Source organism: Aulostomus chinensis, chromosome 5 (assembly GCF_037954235.1).
Source record: "Aulostomus chinensis isolate RoL2024-O1b breed Wild chromosome 5, RoL_Achi_v1.0, whole genome shotgun sequence".
NCBI classification, from domain to species: domain Eukaryota; kingdom Metazoa; phylum Chordata; class Actinopteri; order Syngnathiformes; family Aulostomidae; genus Aulostomus; species Aulostomus chinensis.
In genome coordinates, this window is record NC_141324.1 from 18,998,517 (window position 1) to 19,014,159 (window position 15,643).

The window sequence follows — 15,643 nt, forward strand, 5'->3', positions numbered from 1 at the left end:
CTCTCTCTCTCTCTCTCTCTCTCTCTCTCTCTCTCTCTCTCTCTGTATGTGTGTGTATGTACTGAGCAATTCTCTACGTCATATACGCAAAGCGAGTCCTCTGCTTGAGCTCGGAGACTCCCGAGTGCACACGAGGAGCTGCGGTACGAATCATTCATAGCATTTCCCAGCTGCGTGTTGGCGGCTGAACGGCATGGATTCACTAAGATGTTCCTCCTCAACGCGACGGTGGGGAGAGGAGCGCCGCTCACTCCTGCGCTCATTTGACCACATTCTTTTTCCTTCAAGCGGGACTTATACAACTTAATGAAGCTCTGGTATAAGAAGGCACCATGTTATGCAAGAGAAATATGCATTAGATGATGTAAGCTATTAGATGTAGTGAATCTGATGATCAATATAATTTATTATATAAAGTATTTGCGTCCATCCATTTTTAAACGTCTCTTTTTTATAGTATTTTTATATAGTTTTTTTTATTTTATTAATATTCACTTTTGAACCGGGGTGACACACGCCAATAGGTTTTAATTTTACTAAATGGAAAGAATGTGATGGAAACAGCACAAGCTGAGAGGTTGTGACAGATTAACCTGGTTTTTCCCTCCCAAGTTTCCAGTTCTTTTTGTTTGCATATTTTCATACTGCCCCCCCCCCCCCCCCCCCACACACACACACACACTTACATACCTAATGGACAGAGATGTGGGCCTCCAGGAACAAGTTTTATATTCCATTTCAGCAGATTTTGATTCATTCAAGCTCCTTTTACTTCTTGTTTTCATATTTGCTGCGGTGGGTTAAAGGCCTTGAAAACCCAGAAGTCCCCCTCAAGGTAGACGATTTACCCCCCCCCACACACACACCCCTGTCACTACTGTCAGAGTGGCGCTTCAGGAGCAGGACCGAGGTCCCAAGCACACATCCACACTTGAGTCTGCAGACACTGAGGAATGAGGGTGCAGATCTTTGATCCCCACAGGTATTTATTTAGTTCATCATGTAAGAAAATAAGACAAAGAAATGTTCTGACATTTTCTTTCAATGGCACACAAGGTGAGGGTGTTTTTGGCACACACACACAAAAAAAGAAAAGATTAAACAAAAGAAGTGTTTTATGCCTTTCAGGTATCTGATGATGAAGTTAAATCAGGGGCAGGAGGGTGGGGTTGGGGGGCATCTCGACCGTTACACAACTCTTCAAACGTATTGTAAGTATAAGCTTCCTTTGCATAGCTTAAAGGTGTTAGAACAAATGCTCTTTTATTTCTTATTCATGGGCTACAGGTTCTAGTGGCTAAGTGTTGCTACCTGGAGACGAAAGAAAGCAAATGATGAACAAGCATGAGAAGCTGTTGAGTGCAGGACAGCGCCTTTAACCAACGTCAAATGAGAACATCATCAAACATGAGTCATCCATTCTCACCGTCATATCTCGTAGGTCAGTTAAGGCTTCTTTTTGTTGTACAAAGACTGGCACGCGCAAACACACACACAAAAACCCAAAACAAAACAAAAAACAGTTGGCATTTTACGCTGTGAAGTCCTAGTAGATGAACTGGTAAACCACATGTGGGTTAAGCCACTTTGTTTTGTGGACGGGTCCATTCTTATAGCTTCAGTAGTCACATCTTAAGGCTTCGAATGGGTCCCCCCCCCCACACACACACACTGCTGTAACAAGCTAACTAGTGTCGACAGAGCAGCAACATTAATTCAAATAAATCCATTTGCATGTACAGAAATTGTCTCAACACATTTTGGCATTCAAATATTTAAAAAATAATATTCCTATGTTCTGATTTGTATGCTTTGTGTTAAAGTACATTCTCCCCAGTTTGTGATGGACCAAAGGAAGACTTACAAGAGTCGACATTGTACTTTTCCTCCCTCTCTCTTTTTATATATATATATATATATATAAAAACCAAGAAGCTCATGTGGTAGCTACGTATGCTCAAAAGCTCTGACAGGAATTAGGAGGGAGCAGATCATGTCAGACAAACACAGCCACACTCTTTCACCCTCTTCTGTTTTTGCATTTATGTAAAACAAAACTCTAGCGCCCCCACTTGACCTACAGGGACATGACTCGAACCAGCAAGCCCTTGCCCTGCCCTGATTTACATCACCCTGACACAACCTGGCGTGGCTGATTATGTGCACAGATAAACACACACAAACATAAACACACACGCACACAGACACACAAAATAAAATGATATGCTTCCTTTGATTGACAAAAAAGAAAGAAGAAAAAAGTGTGTTTTACTTTGTCGAATTCACAGGTGAGAAATCACCTAAGCTGCTGTTTCCTTCACCTATCAACATCATCATGGCTTTTAACAACAGAACCTGCTTTTCCTTTCTTCTAACTGTGATGATGAGGAAAATTATTCCAGAGACAGTAAAAGTCCAATGGCTTTTCTCTTTCTGGGGGAGAGGTTGGGCTCAGTCACAGCGCGCATGCGCGCGCAAACAAACACACAGACACACACACACACACAACTCCTCACCCAAATATGTATGTGTGTTGAATATATGGTGAAAGTATTTGCAGTAGTAAATCTTTTTAAACAGTAGCGTCACGCTCACTCTTAGCATGTAAGCTTTCTCTCTCTCTCTCTCTCTCTCACACAAACACACACACACACAAAACACTGAACATCCCACAGAATGAACAAAATGCGGAAGGTCCCAACAACTTATTTAGTCAAAAAATGTTTGTGCTTTGCCTGCAAAGACTTCTGAAATGTTAGAGGAGTAAATTCAAGGAAAATTGTAAATTTGTGACAAAGTGGGCCTTGTGTTGTGATACATGCACCAGTTGTGACAAAAGCTGCCGTTCTGGTTTTCACTACAAGCCCCTGGTGGGAAGGAATTTGGAGCCAAATTTGGCACAAACCGGTCAGACAGGCTATTGCTTTTCCTCCATGAGGGAACGGACACTGTGCTAATGGAGGCAGAGAGACCTGCTATGTCTGGGATCGGTTGTTGACAAAAGCCTGTTAGAACGCCACCGCCGTCATTGTTCCCCTTAAAGTAAGGCTGCTCCCACAAACAGAAGCATGTACACATCAAATGTCACTGGAATGCACCGAGAGGACAGAGAAATCTACGTTCTGGACAAGCGAAGAGGGAAACCGCTTTTCTTTTCATCCCATCTGCTGATGCTGGAAATGCACTCAAAACTCGGCCTGTCGCCCACCTACAGTTGTGCACAGCTGGAGGGAGGGTGGGGTGTGGGGTGGGGGCTCATGAGGCCGAGGGGGGGCAGGGGGCGTCGGGGTGTGACGAAGGTAAGGCCGTGGTCACTCTCTCTTGTCGGCTGCTTTCGACTGCTCCCTCTGGATCATGCAGCGGCGCACAATACTGTCAAAGCTGCCAAGGTAGAAGAGGGCGATGGTGCGGAATAATCCCATGGTAACGATCTTGACACACAAGATAAACTGAGAGTTAGGATTGAGAACACACAAACTGCAGACGAGGACAGTAAAAGAGATGCTGCTGAACAAGGGTGATGAGCGAGGCTGCACCTGCTGGAGACCCTCTGTGATGGAGGTGACAGGGGACATCCCGCAGGTGAGGGCTGACAGCATGTACCCATCCGGACCCACAGAGCTGTTGAAGTTCCCCTGCTGCAGGGGGACGGACAAACATTAAGAGGATTACACTCAGACCCCTATAACTAATATATGCAGCCGTTGACCTATCGCTGCTTCACTTCATGACCTGATGTAACATGAATTATTCTGCAAAATTTTTTAAATGAGTCAGTAAAGGATGCTGTGGGAATTACTCAAGACCACAGCGTTAATTAGCTTCAACGTTAGAGGCCCTTTTCTACGTGCTTTTTTTAATTCGATGTAATTAATTCTCATGGCCTCGCCTCTTCTTTCTGAGTCAGATCAGAGGCTGCTTTGCTCCTTGTGGACGGTCTGACATTAAAATCCAGGGACTGACTGAGTCCCACGCTCAGATTGTTGGGTCCAACTTTTGTTCCAGACGTGGAGATTTTGTGCCTGCTATGCTGTATCAAATCAAACTGAAAATTCAGAAACCCGATCAAAGGCGGTGAGTGTGACAGGGCCCACCCGACCGTAGAGGAGGGGTGGTGGGTTGGGTTCTTACCACTGCATCCCGAACGACGATTCTGGCCACTTGGTCTGGTTGACAAACTCCAGAAGTTTCAGAGATTAATTTGGTTTCAAGGGGCTGGAATGAAAGAGAAAATATGGCAGATGTGAAGGGGGGGAGTGGTTGTACCCTCAGAGAGGAGGCTTTCGTGATTACCTTTGTCTTGTTCTCCTCAGCCAGCCCTGGTGTGTCTGTGTCAGGTGGGTAAGCGACAGTCACATAGATATTGTAGGGTTTTATCTGCAGAACAACAGTCATCCGTTAACCTCCCTGGTTGGTCCTACATTCATTATTATCATATCATGATATGGACCCTCACCTCCATCTGCAGCGACTCAGCGAGGCCGCGGAGGGCAAACTTGGATGGGGAGTAGGCCGTGTACCCGAACAGACCGATCTGACCCGCCTGGGATGACACAAACATGATGCGGCCCATTCTTCGCTCTTTCATTGTGGTGATAACGGCGCGTGTCGGGTAAACGCTGCCCAGGTAGTTCACTTCCATCAGCCTCTGTTGGGAGAGGGGCAACAAGGGTTGTCCACAGTGTATAAACACTACACTCAATAAAATTATTACTGTAGATAGATTACTTAATTAATTAATCAGCTATCAAAACTATTCACAGCAGCTTATTGACTTCTGAGCCTGAACGAGACCGAGGCCTGTTCCGGAGCGAGGTACCTACTTTAAAACGATCAACCTCCACTTCCTCAAACTTTCCAGAAATAGACATGCCAGCACAATTCACCAGCATGTCGACGGGCCCCAGCTTCTCCTGAGCCTGCAAGACACGACGAGGCCGCTTCAATACATCAGCACAAAATCGTCGGTAGGACCGCAGATGCCCTGCCATCACCGAGCGTGTAATATCACCTGCTTTATTACGCTTTCCACTTGACTGTAATCACTGGCCACGTCCACTGATATGCACAGCACCACCTGAATAAGGAAATTGTATGTGGTGTAACTCAGAGCAAATGTCAACAGTTGTGATGTACAAGCAGAATTGTTAAAACGACATCATACTGAATCTCTCTACCTGCTTGTCATTGATGGCAAACTTCTCCACCTCTTTCTTTGCTTGAAGCAATTTAGCCTGCGGGAATAAAGATGACGTTTAATCTGTCATGCAAACACGCAAAAAAAAACAAAAAAAAACCAACAACCCTACATTACAATGTTATTAACAGCACAGTGGTAATTACACGTGAGCTCCTACATCTGAAATGTAGCAATTTCATCTTTGGAATTGGTTTCGCCGTGACCGCGTGAACTGAAACGACAGGTTAGAGATAAAACAAAGGGACGCTAACCTCATCTCGTGCCACCAGAGTGATGAAAGCTCCTTGTCTGTAGCACTCAACTGCAATGCATTTCCCAATGCCGCTCGACCCCCCCGTCACCTGCAGAGAGTGAGATCATTGATCAGAAGTCAGACTGGTGCAGATACAACCATGATGCAACTTAGCAAAGTCACATTACAAGTCAGGTCACATCTGTAATATCGCAATACTAAACATATTATCTTGTTTCATGTAGCGTTTTTATTGCAGTGAGGATGTTGATGTTGTCAACCAGCCCAGGGGACACAGGTGAGAACCAACTTGTACCTCAGTCTGGTGTCATTACTTTTAATTGTGCAATGTCTCAATTAAATAAACAACAAAATAAATAAACAATGCAAGCTTAGTAAAAGTAGACTTCCTAGCAACACCAAACAAGAACAGATTCTCATGCAACAACAAACAGGCGATGACACTTTCACTCCAATCATATAATTTAAATAAAACCTGGATCTTGTAATTCGGGATGCACATAATATCAACATGCCTATGTATCAGCAGATATTCTTAGTTTTGTCAGATATGTCAGTACTGGTCCTACAGCCAATAATCATATTTGTTATTTATCGAAAATCGTCAAGCGTCCGATATCGTGCGTCGGTATGTGCAACCTAAATAAAACAAATGGTTCGATTCTAGGTTTTGTATTGGGAGGCTAATCTCCAACAAGCTAACTCAGAGAAATTCTGACATTAACCCAGTGAGCTGTCACTCATAATGACACTTGACAGTTCCCAAATTATTCAGAGAACTATATGGTTAACACATCTGGACATCAAGGATTACTGATTGGTGAAATGACGAGCAAAGTAAGTTAGCGCAGGGCTGCACTTACCACGACGTGGGCCCCATTCAGTTTCAGGGGTTTGGGACTAATAAGAGGCGATATCATGTATAACAGCAGAACAAAAGCAACGATGAAGGCAGCTACTACAAGAAGCATGATGAACGGCAGGAGGAGCCACCAGGAGTTGATGAAAAGCCAATCGGTAATCGTTGAGCTCAAGCCTTCTTCAGAGGACATGGGTGAAATCTGGCAGTCGTTAGCTTGTTTGCTAACTAGCGGGCCAGCTTCTGGTGGTGTTAACGGAGCTACGAGGCAGGCGGCGGTCCGAAAAGAGAGATTGCGAAACGCAGACCTCGGAGGAGGGGTTGAGTTAGGGGCTGGCTGCGAACCAAAGGTGTGTAACGACCACGTTAAAGTACCGCGGTGGACTTTAGCTTCCCGTGACAAAGCGCAGTCTGCATTAACCAAAACAAATCGAACAGTTGACTGAAAACCAACACGTCACCGATGCATCTGGTACTTGTAGTCCTCAAAACCAGTGTCTCTATGAAATCTTGCAACCTTTTGAGCGCCTTTGGACTACGCCTCCCACAACGCAACGCCCCATTTACTCTCCGTCGTAGTCTGGTTATCTGCACCGACAGCACACCCAACTAGCCACCGGGTGAATTGATGATGAGAATTTTTTTTATTTTGCGATACGAAAACTTTATTTCATATGTAAACCAGTGCAAATGAAAAAAAAAAGAAATTGTAACAAAAAGGACAACATTTTATAACGTAGCTATACTTTTATTTACATTATAGAAACGAAAAACAGGAAGTACAATATGCACAGGTTACCTTCTGACAAAATAAAATCACTCAAAAGTTGGCTATTTGTATAGAAATGTACAATAAACTAAAAGATGTTCCCCATCACAACTCAAAAATAGATAGTTTGCACACCTAATGAGCAAAAGAAAACCTGTATACAATCCCTAAAAGCTCACATGAAATGTGCAAGTATTATTCATTTATTAGTTGTGGACAACGCACTTGATTCCTAAGCATCACAACCAACTTCGGAAATTAACCAATAAAAGTAATCTTGCAGCTTTTAGAAGGCACATGGTGCACATCGCCACTTATGGCTACGTTAAAGTTTATGCTTTAAGCTGCATTCCCATGTTAAATGTACAAGAGGATCTCTTAACCTGAGCCACCAGGGTCAAACTTCAACACCTCAGTCTAGTTTCATCTTAATATAAGGCTTTTTTTTTTTTGCAAGTTAGTATCAATCAGCAATTTCTGTGGATAAAAATGAGACATATGTACAGTATGTAGTGGAAAAAACAAATAACAGAAGCAGAGTGACAGAGCAATTCAAAGCTGTAGAGTCTTTGAGAACAATAAAATAATGCTGGTCTGGCACATTTGGTGATCCCTCCGAATAGGTGTGTCAAATTCAAATAACAATGACAATAAAAAGCACATATTTATTTGTAAGGAAACTGGACAGACAATTGCCCCGAAGGTCTAAAGTAGCGTTCATCCTGAGTATCTCAATGTCTCAAAACCCTAGAATGTCCACCACCTTAAAAACTAACGCACATTTTACCACAACAAATCCAATAAACTAATCAATCCCTTCCCAAGCCTATGAATCATACATTCCAAAAAAATACAGCATATATTATGAAATGCTTGTTTATTTGTTTGCTTAATACAAAATAGATATGGGGGGGGGGGGGGCATGTGTTAGTCCATTGAAGTGACTAGAAAAATACTAGTCAAAAGATGAAAACAATTATTCAACTGTGTAATTTGCAAATATGCTGTGTGTGTCCTAAGTTTGTTTAGCCAAGTTGCAGGGGTATTTTTTTCCAATCAACATCTTTAGTGCATTGGTCAAACAACCGTCTATGTTGTTTGGATTATTTTAATCAGGCCAGCTGCATGAACAGGGTCCTATCTTTTCTGGACATAATCTAAGAAAACTTCCAGCCTTTGTGTGGATATCAGATTGGCAGGAGAGAGCAGTAATCTAGCCCACGTGTGATAGACCACAAGACTCAGTGAATATTTAAGATGAGACAGAGAGAGGAAAAAAGGACAAGGACAAAAAAAAGAGAGAGAGACAATCATGATTCCACTGCTTTGGTTTGGATTGGTTCAACACATCCCACCTAGCCTTCCTGTCCAAAGTCTTCTGTGAATTTTTTCAGTTTGTCCAGATCTTGTTCATTTACTGTTGGCTTGGTGTTGGACAGAGACATCAGCATGTCCGACTGAAAAGAAAGACATGGATATTAGAACTTTCATGTGAACTTTTCGTATCATAAAATAAAGCTAAATGAAAGCCCTTGTAGATGATTACCATGTGAACTCCAGGTTCAAATAGCTTTTCTCCGGGGACATCCATCCATGTCATTTCAATAGCATTGGGATCTCCAGGTGAGCAGGGAGTCAAGAGGTCGTCTACAACACTGTTGGGGTCAGATCTCGAAGGCCCACGTACCTGAGGATTCACGATTAATCAAAATCATAAGAGATCATCAAACATGACAATGAGTTATAGTTACGGGTTACAGCAATGACGGATCAAAAAAGGCGTACCTTTTTGAAGTGGGTCGCTGACTGAACCTTTCTAACTGGCTGCATGAGAGCATCTCTGACGATGATACTGATGTCAGCACCAGAGTAACCACTCGTTTTCTTTCCCAGAGTGACAAAGTCGGACTCCTTGAGATCGTTTGGGGTGGAACCCAGGTGGAGTTTGAACATGAAGGAGCGGGCGTGCTCTTCAGGCAGCGGGATGTAGATCCTCTTCTCAAACCTGAAGTGGTGTTATTGAAAGAAGGTGAGCACACGCGGAGGAGGAAGCCGTGTGAACACAAATGAGCGTGAGTAACCAATACCTTCTTCTGATGGCAGAGTCTAGAGTCCATGGGATGTTGGTTGCCCCCAGTACCAGCACTCCTTCATTGTCAGTCCCCACACCTGTAAAACAAGTCCAACTGAAGATCTTAACAAATGATATCCTGGTTCCTCCAGGTCTGTGGTCACTACACTGAAGTACAACAGCTTTAATGTGTGGAACTACACCAAATACTCTTGTCCAGCACCAAGACATTTGGGGAAAAAAAAAATCAATTATATTTATTGTTGTTTCCTCATTATTGCTGCCAAACAAAAAAGGGAAACCTTGGCCATTGATACCAACCATCAGACCCATATATGTAGTGCATCCTTAACAAAACACGAGTAAACAGTTTGTTGGTCAAGAGTGTTGTTCACCCCAGCATACAGTAGATCTTAAAATTCACAAATGTGGCTATTGAGGAGCTCGTCATCTCCACTAGTCGAAATATGTCTCGATGACTAACTAGCCACACTCGGCAGGTTCCTGGGGGGAAAAAAAAAACCCTTTCATTCCACGTAAAACATGCTCATACAAACTCCTACGTCTTTGAAAGTTGACAAATATGAAACATTATTGTTATTGTTATTATTGTCGTTTCCAGCAGCCTTCACCAACATATAACTCGCTGCATTACTGCTCTGACACACTTCTTTCTTAAGCTCAAATAAATGGTGCCCTAATCTACACAGCTCTCAGTTAGAGAGGAGCGTAGTTTTTACATTTGTTTATTGAATTATTAAATAAAGAAGTGTGTTTATTCTGCTTTGCCACGAGACGTTGCAGTCATTTGTTTTCATCTACAAACAGACTTCCGACACACCTTCGTCTGTTATGTCACACCAGGTGTATCCGCCATACCAATAACAACAAAAAAAACTGCATATCAGCTCAAATCTGTGTTGAGGGTGTGACTGTAAGTGCAAATGCTATTTAAAGTGCTGCTGGAGCAGGTTTCTGTCCAACGTGATCTGGTTCTCAGTTAACATTGCAACACTTAGTGATATGTACTCGGATGAAGTGGAGAGGGGCTAGCATCCTCTATGGAAGCCAAAATCTGAATGTTTTACCAACCATTGAACAGCTTTACAGGGACTAAAAACCAACCAGCAACATATATGACACTCAAACTCCATGCTACCACTGAGGCGGAGCTGAGCGCTTCAGGAACTGTTTATATGACCTTGGAATAGATGGGTTTTCTTCATACACCAGTGGGGCCACAACCAAGAAAGATGCGGCCATAAAACTTGAAGGCCAAGATCGAGGCCAGGTGTTCTCTGAAAGCAATCATTTCATCTCATCAGACCTACCTTGCATCTGCACCAGGAACTCTGTCTTAATACGGCGTGCAGCCTCACTCTCATTTTCACTTCTTGAGCCACACAGGGAGTCGATCTCATCAATGAAGATGATGGAGGGCTTGTTTTCTCTCGCGAGGGTAAATAGACTCTTCACCAACCTGGGAAACCGAGGACAGCCTTTCTAAACTGCAGCACACTGTCGACTCCATCATATTCTAATGCTCAGCTCAATACTTCTGTGGATTACGCATGATGTGACTCACTTTTCACTCTCTCCCAGCCATTTGGAGACCAGATCAGATGAGGAGATGGAGAAGAAGGTTGAGTTGTTTGCCTCTGTGGCAACAGCTTTGGCCAGATATGACTTTCCCGTACCAGGAGGTCCAAAGAGCAAGATTCCCCTCCATGGAGTTCTCTTTCCTTTCAGGACAGTAATTGAGGTTATGTCAACAAAACACTATTAACCTCTCGGTGATGGACTGTCAGGTCTGTATTTTTTAATCAAATCCTCAGAGCAACCATCCCATTAAGGTGTTTGAGATGACATACCTGTAAAAAGGTGGGGGAACTTGATTGGAAGAATAACAGCTTCTTTCAGTGCCTCCTTGGCTCCCTCTAAACCAGCAACATCATTCCACTTAATGTTAGGCCTCTCCATCACAACTGCACCTGGAAAAACAGAACATAACTACAATGTAAGAGCTTGCAACTCTTGACAGAAAGCAACAAATAGCGTGTCACCTTATATTCAACTATTAAAACTCTGAGTTTGTACATAAAAAAAAAAGTAAATTACAAACCAGAGAGTTGATTTTGGAACTTCTTTTTCTCTGGATCATCACCTTCATCGCTTTCATTCCTGGACACACCAACATACAATCAGAATAAATGAATTATGCATTAATTTTTGTGAGGAGGTTTTCATTGGATCTGAATGGATTCACGAGTCCACAAACCCTACCACTCCTCCCATAAACGCACCCTTTGTCATCTGACTGTGACTCTTTGACGGGCTTGGCGGGAGAAGCCTTCTCTTTCTTCTTAAGATACTCCTTCAACTGCTCTGCTCGGTCCAAATACTCAGTACATTTGGTACGGATGCTCTGTTTAGCTTTGTCACCCTGGGCTTCATCTGGAAGGAATAACAAAGGGTGATGAAAGAAGATGCTAGGCAGTGACATCACCCTCAGGTTTTAGTGAACACAGATTTTCGTGTGAAATGACTGCTCTGCTTAATAATTAAAAGCTATTTTTCCTCTGTGACAGTGTAGGAAAGGTACATTTAAAACACATATACAGGATTTTTGCTTACATTTCACCACATGAAGGAAGTACTGAACTGCAGCCTGGTACAGACGGAGAGCCTCCTCATAATTCTTGGCTTTATCCTCCTGAGCCGCCTTGCTAGCAAGATCGATAGCTTTCTACAGTAACAGGCAAAGAACAATGTACAACGTATTAACACTGACGCGAATGGGTACTAGTGGAAATACAGAATACTGACGGGGAAGAGGGTTAATGACAGAGTTTAAATTTTTAAACTTTAAGGCAAAGCATGCACATAAAAAATGAGATTTAAGGATATGAATTGGTAAAACCCTTTATTTGATGTGATAAAACATGGTATATCTGAGGGAGGAGTGCCTGGAAGTGACGTTAAATCCGCTTTTCACTTCCTTTATATTAAAAATTATCAAAGCTTAACTTCGACATAAGCTCTACTTGAGAAACAGTCCATTTAAAAGATGTAGATTTTCTTTCGATATCAGTTGCATATCTTTGTAAAGACTCAATGCAACAAACTCAAGCATCGTTAATCTTGTTAGCATGCTTGTCAACAAACGCTCTTGGACAACAAAATGTACAACTGTCAATATTTACAATAACGACGGAAATTCTTACGTTAAACTTACCCCCCAGGCAAAAATTGTAGCTTAGGCTGGTAATTTTATGTTGCTGTTACATGCCCAAATAATGTCTACGTTAGCTATTGCTAACTTAGCTAAATCGGCTAATTAGCAACTAATATTGCGCTTTGTTTTCCGTTTTAGCGCATTTTTAACAACCGCCGCCCCAAAAACACAGCCGGACGTTTAGTTACCAACAACTTGTATGTTTCTTTTATTTAATACTTCACGTCCAAAACGCTTATATCTTATGTAAGCCACACATTTAGCCAGCTCTTTGGTCGGTCGGCAACTTACCTGTAAATTATTGTTGGTAGCCATAAGGGCCGATCACTTTTCCGTTTTTTCCGAAACGATTGAACAACTTTTACAACTCTACCGCAATATCTGTCCGTTAAAGTCAAGTCCAAGCATGAAGATAAGAGCTTTTCTTGGATTTGTTGTCGTTTCTTGGCTCGCTCCTGAGTTAGAACAAGGAGAGAACTTCCGCATTGATAGGTCGATACTTGGACGCTTGCGTGCACGGAATGTAATGACGTCAAGACGTACAGTAGCATCATTTTCACATCACACTTGTTTTCCGCATTTTTAAAGCTGGTAAATTACAGTACTCAGGAACCCGAAACTTCCCTAGTTTTTCCTTCTACAGTCCATTTTATTTCCTTAGTTGTAATTTAGCGATTTACTAAAGTTTTATGTTCAATTCAATTAAATTCTGAAATGCACTTAATTATTTCAACTTTGATGCAATATTCAAATCCTTATAAATGATTTGCATATTGTGTGGCACTTTACCATGCATTAGGTTCAAACTTTTAAAATTAACAAACTGTTGTTGCAGTGCATCTACACACTTTGAACGCTTTGTTGACAATATAATTCTATAAAATTGTGTGAACATATTTAACACATACATATACATTAAACCTTTGTATCAACCTCTTTATTCACTAGATACTCCTGTAGCTCCTCCACTCGGTCCAGGTACTGTTTACATTTATCTCTGATCTTCTGGTTGCCATCTTTGCCCTGAGGTTCACCTGAAGGGAGTGACAACATCTTGTTTATGAGCATTCTACAAAGATATTATCTCTTAAAACTCCCATCTAATTTTATATAGCACGTTAAACAAATAAAACTGGTACATATAACATCCAAACAAAAACTATTCAGGTTAATTCCATATGAAATTTTAATGGTGCACCAGTCAATGAGAGATGAACCTGTTTTACTACATTATATAATCTCTTTAAAGTCTTGAAATGTAATTTGTTTACCACTTGGATACATCATGACCTAAATGCCTGAGAATCCTCACCGAAGACTTCAATTGTGACACTAGAGGCAGTGTTCTATCCTCCACAGTGACTCACGTTTAATAATGTGGAGGAAATACTTGACAGCGTGTTGGTAGGAGCGAATGGCTTCCTCATAGTTTCCAGCCTGGTCTTCTTGTGAGGCTTTCTGTGCTACAGCAATAGCTTTCTGAGAGAGAAGGGCAGATTCATTAATATTGCAGCAACTGTGGAGGCTTGTGTTTCTACACAAATCCTGATGTGGCGGAATCTGCAGATGAGTTGAACCCTGTGATGTCACAATGTTAAGAACCAACAGAAGAGCGAAAAAAAAGAAGATAATGTTTGCAGTGAGTACACTCACATGAGAATGAAAAAAAAAATCAGTTATTGAATAATACTTCAGTTTCAGGCATATTAAGTAGAGAGTGCAGTTCCACAATTCTGTACGTGATAAAACAACTGCTACGTAATCGAACAGATCCTTAAAAAAATGAAGTATTTTTGCCTAGTTACCATCGACCACTGGGACTTTACCTGCATCAAGCTTCAAACACAACCAAAGAGAAATAATTCAGTGTCCTTGTCAAGTAGATGTCAGTTCATGCCATTTAAAAAAAAAAAGTGAATTACAATCAAATTCGACATGAATTAATATCACTTCTGGTATTTCAGTCAGTTATGTTTTCAGAAATGACACATGGAATATGGATTGAGATTATCAGAACCAGGTGCAACATGCTGACCCATCTATGAGACGCTTCAGTGATCCAAACTCAAATTAATTGCTTTGTAATACATGTAAATCGAAGGCATTTGTCTGTATATATATTTTGCTCTTGGCTGGTTTACTACTGCCTGTATCCTTAAACATAATGCCAACGATTATGATAATAATACAAGAATCACAGTAAGAAGTTATCAGAATTGGTTGAAAGCTGAACAAATGTATCATCAATCTTTCATGTCCTTGGCTGGTACCCTAAAATAAAGTTAGTGCCAGTTACACCTGCTTTCTTGCTTAGAAACACAGTTGTCTGCGCTGAAATTGGTGTATTGTGGCACAAATACAGAAAACCAACACCAACCACAGAGGATGCTGCGGCTATCATATTAACCTGATAACAATCTGCTAACACAACCAGCATAAATGAAGAGTCATTACGGTCTTATTAACACTGGATAATGAAGAGGGAGAATGTACAGGTTGACGTGAAATCTGGCGATTTAATGTGAGCAACTCGTTCGTTCCATGGCAGAAATACTGTCACAATGTCTCATCTTCTTATTGGGAACTGCTTGTTTTGAGTTAGAATTGTAGAGGAGAACACAACGACACAACTGCCATCACACAAACACACACACACACACACACACACACACACACACACACACACACACACACACAACTAGAACATAATGAATCGGAGATTATAAACACACACCACAGACACACACAGTGAACTCCTGCTGCCTTCGTCCTACCTGTAGGTTAGTGGGCTCCATGAGGAGTCCGGTACAAGTACAAACACAAGAGTCAACCTCTGATCCTCGCTTGGTTCATTCTGGTAAAACTAGTTCCTGTTTGCTTATCGTCCCCTCTGCTGTCACACATGCGTCCCAGAGAGCAGCCTACCGAGTCTAAAGTAGGATGCTGGGCGGGAACCCTGCTGCTGCCACCACTGGTGACTCACTCTCTCTCTCTCTCTCTCTCTCTCTGTCTCTCTCTCTCTCTCTCACACACACACACACACACACACACACACACACACACACACACACACACACACACACACACACACACATTCATACGAACTTGTCCCAAATACAAGAGCCGCTGCTCCAACCCAAATAGAATCATCTGTTTGACAATGTGAAGTCATCACCTCAAGGATCCCTGGCTTTGCGTTTAAAGTAGGAACTCTATATGGAAGCCCTCCTTTCAAAAGTGACATTTAAAACCAGAG

At 42.0% G+C, this 15,643-nt stretch overlaps 2 protein-coding genes across 3 annotated transcripts; both read right to left on the minus strand.

The window, feature by feature from the left end:
- Positions 1 to 2,553: 2,553 nt before the first annotated feature.
- On the minus strand, positions 2,554 to 6,760 carry kdsr (3-ketodihydrosphingosine reductase). The gene is made up of 10 exons (XM_086204982.1): positions 6,317 to 6,760; positions 5,452 to 5,541; positions 5,178 to 5,234; positions 5,012 to 5,077; positions 4,824 to 4,919; positions 4,457 to 4,648; positions 4,294 to 4,377; positions 4,132 to 4,215; positions 3,537 to 3,638; positions 2,554 to 3,431 (listed from the first exon to the last, which is right to left on the minus strand). Exons 1-10 carry the CDS (start codon positions 6,503 to 6,505, stop codon positions 3,312 to 3,314), a joined length of 1,080 nt encoding a protein of 359 aa, XP_086061108.1. The 5' UTR covers positions 6,506 to 6,760; the 3' UTR covers positions 2,554 to 3,311.
- Positions 6,761 to 7,039: 279 nt separating this feature from the next.
- Positions 7,040 to 15,308, minus strand: vps4b (vacuolar protein sorting 4 homolog B). Of its 2 annotated transcripts, XM_086203713.1 has the most exons (13): positions 15,162 to 15,308; positions 13,755 to 13,866; positions 13,321 to 13,421; positions 11,787 to 11,898; positions 11,456 to 11,606; positions 11,275 to 11,333; positions 11,024 to 11,143; positions 10,738 to 10,894; positions 10,484 to 10,632; positions 9,169 to 9,250; positions 8,867 to 9,086; positions 8,628 to 8,768; positions 7,040 to 8,538 (listed from the first exon to the last, which is right to left on the minus strand). In XM_086203713.1, exons 1-13 carry the CDS (start codon positions 15,180 to 15,182, stop codon positions 8,437 to 8,439), a joined length of 1,527 nt encoding a protein of 508 aa, XP_086059839.1. In that variant the 5' UTR covers positions 15,183 to 15,308; the 3' UTR covers positions 7,040 to 8,436. The 2 variants fall into 2 exon arrangements, with proteins under 2 accessions (XP_086059839.1, XP_086059840.1); XM_086203714.1 differs by lacking the exons at positions 13,321 to 13,421; positions 13,755 to 13,866; positions 15,162 to 15,308 and adding an exon at positions 12,679 to 13,058.
- Between the last annotated feature and the right edge of the window lie 335 nt (positions 15,309 to 15,643).